The sequence below is a fragment of the Culicoides brevitarsis genome, chromosome 2, assembly GCF_036172545.1.
Source record: "Culicoides brevitarsis isolate CSIRO-B50_1 chromosome 2, AGI_CSIRO_Cbre_v1, whole genome shotgun sequence".
Taxonomy (NCBI): Eukaryota; Metazoa; Arthropoda; class Insecta; order Diptera; family Ceratopogonidae; genus Culicoides; species Culicoides brevitarsis.
The window spans coordinates 8444869-8457573 of NC_087086.1; the positions used below are offsets into that span (position 1 = coordinate 8444869).

General features: G+C 26.6%; 1 protein-coding gene across 1 annotated transcript in view; it reads left to right on the forward strand.

Moving 5' to 3' along the window:
- LOC134829964 (protein O-mannosyl-transferase TMTC2) overlaps positions 1–12705 on the forward strand; it is a 98061-nt gene that overhangs the window by 64918 nt on the left and 20438 nt on the right. The window contains exon 6 of the mRNA XM_063843286.1: positions 6373–6487. Within this exon, the coding sequence (XP_063699356.1) occupies positions 6373–6487 (115 nt within the window). The remainder of the gene's footprint in view (positions 1–6372; positions 6488–12705) is intronic.

Below are 12705 nucleotides of genomic sequence, written 5' to 3' on the forward strand. Positions count from 1 at the left end.
TTGAATTTTTTTCCAATGGTTTTTTTGTTCATCAATTTTTAGCTTTTGAAAAAAAAGTTCAATTTTAAACCATTGATCATCATAATTTTTTTTTTACAAAAGAATAACTTTTTTTCTTTATTGTTTTGTAAAAAAAAATAATAACCATCGCCAATAAATTAAAAATATTGTTATACCCAATTGCTTCCTGTCATATTTTAAAAAAGGGGTGCAAACGTGTTTTTTTGTTTAGATTTTCATAAAATTTTATTTATTTTTTTTTAAATGTGCATTGGGTTAAATTATCATTAAAAAATTTGCATTGGGTAAAAATAATAATTTAATGAAAAAATTTAAAATATGCACTGGGTTGATATTGCAAAAAAAAAAATTACTAAAAAATGTGCATTGGGTTCAAATTTTTTAAGGAAAATTTTGCATTGGGTAAAAATTTCAAAAATTAAAAAAATTGACAATTTAAAATGTGTTGATATTTTTTTCTAAAAAAATTAAAAGTTCATTAAAAGTTTGAAATATTCTATAATGAGCTAAAAAATGTGCATTGGGTTCAAATTTTTTATAAGAAATTTTTTATAAGAAAAAAAATTTGCATTGGGTAAAAATTTTAACATGACAATTAAAATAAAAATTAAAATATGCACTGGGTTGATAGTTTTTGCTAAAAAAAATTTGCATTGGATGAAAAATTAAAAATTTCGATGAGATTTTGAAATGTTAACTGGGTCGATAAGCAAAAATTTGTGTATTGGGCAAAAATTTTAAATTAAAAAAATGTTTAAATACTCTCTAAAAACCAAAATGCTTAAAAAAATAATAATTAGCTTAAAAAATCAAAATTGGAAATAAACAAAAAAAAAATGACCCAGTTTACATTTCATATTATTTCAACCAAAATATTAAAGCTTTTTATATGAAAATTTAGATTTATAGAAACCCTTTTAACCCTTCATATGTAATTCACTTATTAGACCAAATCAATCTTAAATTGAGATTCAAATTTTTTTAAACTAGCCCAGTGCACATTTAAAAAAATTTCTTAAAAAAGTAAACTCACAAGTTACACGTTTTCCCTCTAAAAACCGAAAAAAAGTAATAAGACAGAATTTGAATTGCAAAGGAGTAATTGATTGGGGCAAGTAGGCAACATCGTCGACTGACAGCTGCTTATATCTTTTTTCTCATCCTTCATTATTTTATTTTTTTTTTACATCGTAAAGTATTGTAACACAGATGTCGAAGCCTCTGTCAAAAAATAATGCTTTTATGTTCAATTTAACATTTTTCGGGGCAATGCTTAGCTTAAACCGAACAAAAGGAGCAATATTAACGTTTCTTTGTGTGCAAGTGTGTAACACGAGCTATTAAGAAGAGTGTTTCCAGCTAAATTACTTCTTTCATTATCCATTCGTTTTACCTTTTTTCGATTTTATATCAAAAACTTCACCTTTCGCCGAAGAACCAAACCTACACATACTTTTTTTCTTCTTCTTCTTCTGTGTAAAAAGCAATAAACTTTCTCATTGGTCATGTGCGTTACAAAGCTGCCTCCTTCTGCTAAAGCGAATAAACTTACAACGTGAATTTCCTTTGGAACAAACAATGCATATCGTCGGCACCCATACGACCGTTTTCCTCTCTCTCTCTTGCCTTTATCGCAAAAAGGTAAAAATAATATTCAGACATTCGGAGGAAAGTAAGTGGAAAAGTTAAATTGTAAAGGTTTTAAGTGGGAAAATTGATTTATTGCAATGTGTGTTGTTGAGCATGAATTTTCTTGTCGAATTACAAGACTTGTCGGATTTCTTGTTTTTTTTTTTCAAAAAACTTTTGAAAGGTCAAAACTTACCAATTTTTTGATTAGAAAAAAAATCAGTGCGTACCGAATTAATATTCCAAGAGCGCTCTGAAGTGATATTTTTGTATCCGTTAAGAACAGAAGAATTTTTTTCGTAATGATTACTGCAGTTAAATACACACAGAAGAGGGAAAAAACGAGCAAATAACACGAACGTGGCTCAATTTATTCCATTACTACTTCTTTTTTGTACGAAAAATGAATAATAAAATAAATAGAAATGAGAATGGAAATGCTAACAAGCGTTAAATTAGAAGAAAATTAACACTTCTTACGGAATTCTTTACTTTATGCATACGTTAAGTATATGGACGAATGTCGATTTTCTTATTATCAAACATGAATTTTTTACTAAATGGAGGATAAAATAAGGAGGGAAGAATTTTTGGAATATACTAAATAACAGGTGTTACATATTCAAATATTTTTTTGATAATATAGAGAAAATCTTAAAAAAAGCTTTAAGAATTGAATTTTGGCGGGAAAAAATTGGCGCGAAAAAAAATTGGCGGGAAAAAATTGGCGCGAAAAAAAATTGGCGGGAAAAAATTGGCGCGAAAAAATTGGCGGGAAAAAATGGCGCGAAAAATAAATTTTCCCACATTTAACTAAAAATAAATTAAATTTATTAAATGTCTCAATAAAAAATATTTTTTAATATTTACTATTGAAAAAAAATTAAAATTAATTAAAAATTTATTTTAATTTAAATTAATTTAAATTTAATTTAATTAAATTAATTTAAATTAAAAAAAATTAAATAAAAAAATAAGATTTAATAGTTGAAAAAAAAATTAATATGAAAAATTTCAACTTTGGTACAAAAAAATTTCAAATCCTTTCAAAAATAATAACCATGATCGTTTACCATAATATGCACACAAAATAACAATTTCAAATAATGAAGGAAAAAAAATATAGTTTAGAAAGGAGTAACAAGACGCTTTTTGTTACTTCATAAATTTTATAAATTGACGTAATTCCAATCATCAAATAATAAAAAAAATAATTCAATTCCCTGAACAAATAACAAAAAAATATAAAATAAATCCCTCAGATCATTAACCAAATTAAAAGATCACTAATTGGTTTTTGCCAGAAAATCAAATTAATGAACAATAAATATTCATGTTGAACAAAAATCAATTACCGATTGCTGCAAAATGTTGAAACTTTTTTTATTCGTCTTTCTCCGTCATTTTCTTTTTCATTGTATACAATATTTACACAACTACTGCGAGCTTTTTAATGGAGTGATTTAATTTCCGTCTTATTCTTGTGCACGTCTTACTTCGTAATATTTATTTCCTTCGTTTTCGCTTCGTCGTTTCTCTCCTACTGCTGCATAGCTGCTGATTTGTAGTAAAATTTAATGGACTAATAATAGTTTTTTTTTGCGCCTCTATTTTCAATTCAACATTTTCTATCGGGGGTACGTGAAAATACGTTCTCGACAGCCATAACAACACATTATCCAGACGATTTGTGTAAAAATTTAATTAAAACATTCCGGTATATCCCATTTATTTTCCCATCGCTCGTTCGTGCAGTTGGCGTTAGTTCGCATCCCATCCCACGCTCCTCCGTATGAATATAAAATTTTTGCTTTAAATGATTAATCGACATCTAAATTAAGATTCAATGACCTAGAAAAAACATGAACTTTAACAGAACGTATGTGTGGGTTGCTGCACAATTTAAAATATATACATTTAGTAGAAAATAAAATCGATACATCCATTATTTTTCCCGGACATGAATATTTTTGCATAGTATTATAAAATACTTTGCTGCGTGTGTCGGTATGAACGACGACGACGACGAGACTTGATTATATATTTATGTACGGGGATTTTATAATGGTAGGCACGGTAGAAAATAGAGGAAAACTCTCTTTGTCTGTGATTTAGTTTTTCATTCATTCATTCATGGAAAAGTATACGTACGTTATGCATTTTTTTTCCATCAGAACAGATAATTTTCTGCCGCAAGTTCGTTTTGTTGGAACGAACGGATTGAAAAGAGGAAAAATTTTCTCTTAAAGGGACTAAATTAATATCTTAAGGAATATCTTAAGGAGTACAATTAACCTAAAAGGAGTAAAATTAACCTCAAAGGAGTAAAATTAACCTTGAAGGAGTAAAATTAACCTTGAAGGAGTAAAATTAACCTCAAAGGAGTAAAATTAACCTTGAAGGAGTAAAATTAACCTCAAAGGAGTAAAACTAACCTTGAAGGAGTAAAATTAACTTCAAAGGAGTAAAATTAACCTTGAAGGAGTAAAATTAACCTTAAAATTAACCTTGAAGGAGTAAAATTAACCTCAAAGGAGTAAAATTAACCTCAAAGGAGTAAAATTAACCTTGAAGGAGTAAAATTAACCTCAAAGGAGTAAAATTAACCTCAAAGGAGTAAAATTAACCTTAAAATTAACCTCAAAGGAGTAAAATTAACCTCAAAGGAGTAAAACTAACCTTGAAAGAGTAAAATTAACCTCAAAGGAGTAAAATTAACCTCAAAGGAGTAAAATTAACCTTGAAGGAGTAAAATTAACCTCAAAGGAGTAAAATTAACCTCAAAGGAGTAAAATTAACCTCAAAGGAGTAAAATTAACCTCAAAGGAGTAAAATTAACCTCAAAGGAGTAAAATTAACCTCAAAGGAGTTAAATTAACATTTTAAAGAATTGAATTTACCTCTTTTTATTCCATAGAGTCGGTTTCGTTGCAACTTTTCCAAATGGGCATCCTTTAACTGCTGCAGCAATATTCTCGCCTTGACTATCTATCGTATCCACACATATTATGCACAAAAAGTATTCGAGAGAAAACTCCTTTAGCCATCGAGTTACATTACAACATGCTACAATGTTGTTGTTGTTGCTGTTACTCTCTCACAAAAACTCCCCATTATAAATTAAATAAAATGGTGTAGGATTAAAATATTTATTCATTTTCTGAATCGATTATGGTCCATTATAATATTGCATATTGGATTAAAGGAATCCTTGCTCAAACACACACACACGATGTTTAAATTGATTTTTAATTGAATCACATGATTCTGCATAAAATACACGACATTGGCATTAAATGTATTTATAAAGGAATTTCTGTAAAAATTTATGTTTTTTGCGTCTCTGTCTCTCTCTCACGAAAGTGCAAACTGAAACATCGAATAACGCTGTCGACGATCGCCTGCATAAAATTTACATAATTTTTGTCTGCATTTTCACACCATTATTTATTGTATTTTACAACGCGCGCGTCCCAGTAAAATATTTTCGCTACAATATCAAATTTGTGGGGTTCGTGGATTGCTGCTGTTGTTGTTACGAGGTACGAGCAGAAAAACATCGAACACACACTCTAATTTGATTTGTAATTTTTTAATCTAATGGGTTGTGATGGAGTGCAGTCTGACGCTGCTAGTTGCATTGAAATTGATGATAATGAAATAAATTGTATGTGCGATGATATCTCGTTGGCAGAGTTGTTAGGGCTTTGAGTTATTTTGGTATTCGGGGAAAAATGTCTGGAAAATGATGAAAGTGTTTGTTCGAAGAAATTTTGTGATTTTTGAGAAAATTCCTTATCTTTGTTCAATGAATTTTATGTTTTTTAGATTAACCTTGATAAAAAAATTAAAAATTTTTTAAATAATTTTAAATATTTTTTAAATTAAATTAAAATTAAATATTTAAAATATTTTTTTTTATTAATTTTAATTTTAAAAATATTTATTTTTATTTGGTAAATATTTAATAAATTTAATATTTATTATTTTTAATTTTTATAATTATAAATATTCAAAAATTTTAATTCAAATTAATAATTTCTGAAAAATTATAAAATTAATTTAAATAATTATTTTTATTTTTCGAAAATCTTATCGAAAATTTTTCTGAATTATTTTATATTTTATTAAAAAAAATCAAATGAGATTCGAAAGATTTTTAAAATTTTAATTTTAAATTTATTTTTTTTTTTTTTTTATTTTAAAATTAATTGATATTTTGGATCAAAAAATTTATTTTACTTTATAATTTAAGATTTTAAGAAAAAAAAAGATATTGTATTAAATTTTTTCAGCTCTTCGAAACATACATATTCAAAAAATTTAATTTAAAGCTCTTCAGACTCTTCCTACTAAATTTTTTGACGAAAAACGAAAACAAAAAGGATTTACCAACAATTCAAATACAGAAAAACTACTTCAATGCATTTTTTTATCCAATTCATCTCTTTTTTTCATATCCTTCCATAGTTTTGTCTCTCGTTATCATTACTTCTGTCTGCAATTTCTAACTAACGTTCGACCTCAAAACATGACGAATGAAAAACCAGTCAACAAAAGAAATTGAACACAAATAACACAACAATAGAAACACAATTTTTTTCTACATTTCAACTTCAATTTGCATTTTAATCTGTTTTCACTGATTCTTTCTCTATTCTGTCTTTCACATATTTTTTTTAAACCAAAAAACTAAAACAACTTTTTTTTGTCTCTTTGCAGCACTTGGAAATTTGGGAAGTGTCCTTAGTAGCCAAGGTCGATACAATGAAGCGAAAGTCGCGCTAATGGAAGCGCTCAAATATCGACCCAACATGGCGGATGTACATTATAACTTGTGAGTATTTTATTCTTTTATTAATCATTAAAGAAGAATTTTTTGGCAAAAGCAAAAAAAAAAATATATTTAACGAACATCTGATTATAATAAAATAATATGGAAGAAAAGACGGAAATTTCAGTACTTTGCATAAAAGTATAGCGAGCAAGCGTAAAATTTTGTCGGAATAATTTTCTCATTAAATTTACTTGCTGTGCGGTAACAGTTGTTTTGCACTTAAAACTTTTGTGTTTGTCTATTCAATGCTTGTGTGTGCACGAATTTCTATAGAATATTATATTACTTATAAATTCGGTCACATATTGCAATAATTTGAAGTTTTGGAACCAAAATTAGGCTAATTGAATAATGATAATAATCACAATAGTGCTTCGTCGCTTGCCACTGCGTTGTTTGTTTGAAACTGTTTTTTAGTGGTTTGGAGTGTTGTTTATCAAAATAATTTTATTTTAAATAAAATCAATTAACTAAAGCTGATGATGATGAGAATGGAAATGACGAAAAATAAAAGGAAACTGTTTACAATTTGATATAAAAAATCTGCTGTAAATATACAGAAGAAAGAAGTATAAAAAAAGTTGAAATAATTCAATTAAAACTCTTCTTCTTCGTCGTTGTATACTTCTTAAAAAAAAGATGAGACAAGACAACTTTTGCTTCTGACACTTTTCTACATTCGACGTACGAGAAAAATATCAAGGATTTGTCTAACAAAATATTTTGCATCTACGAGCACTGTGGATCGAAAATGGGTAAATTTGAAGTTAAAATATTTTATTAATAAAATTTATAATTTTATTTTATTTTTTTTTATTTAATTTATTTTTTTAATTTTTTAGGGTTAAAGTATGTATTAAAGAAATATTACAAAAATATGAAGAGGATGAAAATGTTGCATATGAAAATTCAAATGCTTTTTCACAAAATCTCTAACAGCTGGCGTGGCATATTGACTATTGCTGTAGTATACTATTTTTTATCATATTGGATGATGGACCATCAATAATTCAAACTAATGTAGTATCAAAATTCTGATAGGAAGGGCAATGTACGAAAAGAACAAATACTGATTTGATTGTTTAAACAAAAATTATAAAAACTCCAATTCGAACAAATTCAACCATCAAACCTATATACGCATGATTATGAGCATTGAATAAGAATATGCACATTTTTTCAAGAGATGAATTATACAAAGAAAAGGAACGTGAAAGTCAAAAAATATAAGAAGTTAAAGCGTCAAAATTATAAACCAAGACATACAACTTGACTTTTTTAACTTAAAGCAGTATCTCCAGCTTATAATTTGGTTATCATAAGCAAAATTGTAGTTATCAAAAGAAACTATAATAGACCGTCAAACGTAAAAGCTCGTAACAGCCTTTAAATCTTGCCATCATAGCATTCAATTATCAAAATCTCTTTTCAACAAAAGCAAGCATTATGAGTTTATATTCAAAAGGATTAGTTCGAGTTATTTCCTTTCAAAGCCTTCAAATAATTATGCTATTTAATGCTTTTGATTTTCATTCATATTTTCATTGAATTGACCATATAAGAACTGAAAAAAGAGTTAGAAGAAGTAGAAGTATCTTGAGAAGTGAGTAAAAGTAGCTCATAAGTTTAAAGTTACCTCATTTTTCATCCATCGAGTACATACGAGCTGCCATGCCTCGCGCTGAATGAAAAGTTTTTCAACAAATAATTTAAAACTATTTTCTCTCTCTCGTTTTTCGCGTTGTTGCAGCACGTTGCATTTGTTGTTAACTCTTTCTCCCATACACATAACGAGAGACGAGCACTGCTGACGTATTTTGTGCTTCAGCATCCAAGCACAAAACTTTTCTGATTGATGGAATAATTGCCATGACAACATCAACTTACTTCATTATTTATGAAGGAGATTATTACGACTTATCTTGTGAATGAAATGCGAATGTTTTCTATTAATTTTCTCGGTGCAACAACGACGCACGAACACTGCAGCGCTTTCGTAAGAAGTGAAAAACTAGTTTCTTGATTTCAATAAGACGATATTTTATAACATGTTATTTAATAACAAAGTTTATTCCTATCAGAAAAGTTTTCTGCAGGAATTTAGTTAACAATTTTTGGTAATATCGAACTTTTCGTTTTTTCTCTACTTTTTGTATTAAACTTAAAAACTGCAATCCGTTCTTTGAACTTGCTGTTGAAATTACTTTTAAAGTAGATATTTTCAGCATACTTGAAACTTTAAAATATTTTAGTAAATTTTTCATCTGCTTTCATATAAATTTAATTAAGGTTACCATATTAATCAAATTTCTTCTTTTCTTTTGAAAATTTTCACCTTTTATTTTCTCCTTTTCACTTTCGTGAACAATGGTCGTCTTCGCATGATTTATGAGCTGTTTATTAAACTAAAATATATCTCCGCCACATTTTACCTTCGTTGCTGCAAAAATAAACAAACCTGACCGCTTGCTGAAGGATTTTGATATTCTTTATAAAAAATTATTTTCAAAGAGATTAAAATTTTTGCTATGTAGAAGGAAAGATGATTAATTAATATCAAGTAGCGAAACCGCATATAAAATTATATTAGATTCACAACAATTGAGATGAGAGTTTGATCAAAGAGCGACACATAATTAAATAAATTTACGATTATAATATTTTTTACCTTTTTTCTTAACCACAAGAGCTTTGAAAATTTAAATAAAAAATTTATCTTGTCTGTCTTTATCTTTAAATTTTTTTTTAAATTAAAAGAATTAAGTTCGAAAAAATATTGACATAATTTTTTTTTAAAATAAAATAATAATTAAAATTAATTTGAAAAAAATTAAAAAAAATAATTTATTTTTAAAAATTAAAAAAAATATTAATTTAAAAAAAATTAGAAAAAAAATTTAAATAAAATATTTAAAAAAAATTAATAAATGTAAGAAAAAAAAATAATTAAAATTTGTTGAAAAATATTTTTTAAAATATTTTAAAAAATAATTAAAATAATTTTTAAAATATTTATTAAAATTTAAAAAAATTAGTAAATAAAATTCAAATAAATATAAAATTTTACAAAATAAAAAAAAATAACAATTTTTGAAAAAAGAGTTAACTTTTATATATTTATAAGTAGAAAAATCTTTAAAAAATCTCAAAATGCTCTCATGTCACTTATCTCTCGAAACTCTTACCCAAACTCACAAATATCGCGTTGAGTGAATGCGGTATGCCGCACCACATCATTTAATTTAATAAGAAGCTCTGTAACGTCTCGTCGCATCATGCGTGTCAAAAAGTACTCAGCAATGAAAGAAAAAACCTTTGAGTTAATAGGTTGATTCAATTAACATCATCTCTCATCAGCGTCATCATCTTGCTTGACAAACACAGAAAAAAATTACCATAAATTCTTGTTGTTGGCAAAGGCAGATGAGAAATGAGGAAGAAAAAGGAATTACATCGACTACGACGACGAAAAAAAAAGCACGGAGACGAGAAAAAAGAAACTTACTTCACCTCATTAACTTTAATTGATACTTGACACTTTGTTACTACTTTTCTTTCGGTTGTCCTTCACACCATCTTTTTTGCTGTGTGCTTTTCACATGAGTCACGAAAAACTTTTTTTTTACCTTTTCTTTTTTCGTGTCGTGAGTTTTAAGCACTTTGTTCTCGCTCAATTAAGCTTTGTCGTCACTTTGGAATATCTCGCCAGTTGCGTGAGTCCTGTCGTGTAAAAAAGCAATTAGATAAAAACAATATTCATCATTTACTGATAAATGCACCTTGTTTGTTTTCATAAATATTTTTTTTTGTGCGTTCGTAAAAAACTAAAAAAAAAATAAATTGTTAACAAGTCGTCGCTGATGGCGATATAAAAATTTAAATTGAAATGACCCCCACGCTACATTTTGCATATACTCGACTATAATGACTGCAATCATGTCATTACTGATATTACGAGCATTTATGAAACGATTTTTTTTCTCTCTTTTTTTTCTTCATTTAATGTTTTAATCTCGAACGAAAAGCTTATCTTTAAAACAAAATACACAAAAAAAATAAATGGAACTATCGCTAAAAAAGAAACAATTTGTAGGAAAAACGACCACGATGGAACAGATAAAGCAATAAAAGTGCTGCATGGTCCGGCATTAATGAAAAAAAAACGAGGAGACGAAAGAGAGAGCTATTAAAAGGGCGATTTACACAATGTTTTTGCCAAACGGAAAATAAAAATAAATAAAATAGCGATTACAAAAGGATTAAGATTAGAACGTATTTATTTCGGAGATACGTGAGCCGAACGAGGGTACGAAGCGCAAACAAAACGAACTAATGTTTGAGCAATTTGTTCGAATTTATAGTCGCTAATTACTTGATTAGACGATTGAAGAGTGAGTGAATGCGGAACGGAGCCAAAAAAGGAAAAAAAACTTTCATCATTATCATTTTTTGTGAAAGAAATGAAAAGAAATGAAAAGAAAAGAAATAAATGGAAAATCATTAAAAAAAATTTCCTCAATTACTTTACATTTGATAACAAGCACTCTCAGCTTTTTTTGTTCATTCAGGATTTTAATAAGCAAAAAATAGTTTTTATAAAAAAAAATAAGAAAAAAATCGAATATAATAAGTTTTTGAAATGAAAGTTTATTCCTTTTCTTCTGAATTATTGTAGAATTATTTTTATTTAATTAAAATATTTTTTTTTTTAAATTTAATAATTTTATTAAATTTTTGAATTAATTTTTATTATTGAATTTTAAATTAATTTTTGATAATTTAATTTAATTTTTTATTTTATTTATAATAATTTTTATAATTGAAAAGTAAGACAATTATGGATTATTTTTTTTAATTTTACGAAAATTAATTAAATTTTATGTAATAATAATTCAGTTAATAATTCAAAAAAAATTTTTTTTAAATTAAATATCTAAGAAATAATTTTAAGTATTAAATTAGTTAAAAATTAGAAGAAATTAGTAAAAATATAACTAAATTTCTATTGTGACAAAAATTATTATTTTGAGATTTTTTTTTTATAATAATAAAAATATAACTTTACAACGATAATTTATAAAACCGATTTTTCATACTAATTTTACGATTTTTTTTATTAATTTAAGATTTTTAATTAAATCTAATTTTTGAAAAAAAAAATTATTTATTAATTCAAAAAAATTCAATTCAAAAAAATATTTAAAAAAATTACATTAAAAGTAAAAATTATATTTTTTAAATATATTAAGTACTTAAAAAATTTCAAAGCTGAAATTCTACTGAAATTTAACTCTTCTAAAGTTTAAAAATCAAAAATTTTGACAAAATATAAAAATTTAATTTTTCCCGCCAATTTTGTCAGCCATATTGATTTAATTTAAAATCATATTTAGTGAGTATTTAAAAATTTTCAAACAAATAAAATTTATAAAACGACATTAATTCGTAATAAAAAAAATAAATTGACCAGATTTGACATATCCAATTGGATATCTTCTCCCTTAAATCAAAAGTTGACTTCCCCAAATCACGAAAAAATAAAACTCTTGATTAAACTTTCGTTTTCCGCTTCTCCAGATAACTTATCAAATTATCGCGTGTGTGTTTCTGTTTTATTTTGTGTTCACAATCTGTTTTATTGTTATTTTGTTTTCGCTTCGTTTCTCCGCTTGAGCGTAACTTTTTCTGAAGTAGTCGGCACAAAACAAAAAAAAAAAACGAACGAGAGAATTTACTACGCAGTTGACAACATAAAAACCCCATTTTATTGCATACACATGTGGCACGACGACTGAGGCATATATGTGGATGTCTGTCCGAAACAGCTTCTTTATTGCTATTTTAGTAAGACTTAAATCCGAACCAACAACACTAAAAAGAACTGATAAGTCGTGGCTGAATGTGAAAATGATGGGTTGCGAAAAAAAAAGTTAAGTTATCAGCTTGTCACTTTTCTTTTGTGAATTGCTTGCCGATTCAAAGTTGTTGTTTTGTTCGGACTTTTGGCAATAAATTTCTTTTTTTTTTCTTTTGCCGCAGATAAGAAGTTTCTCTCGGTTTAGTTCAGTGGGTGATGATGATGATGATGATGAAAAGCCATGTAAATAAACAGTTTTAATGAAATAATTTAAAACCCCAAATCCGTCTCTTAAACAACCTCAAACAACTGGTTTGAAAACGAGAAAACCTAGATTAAAAGAGTGAATGTGAAAAATTAA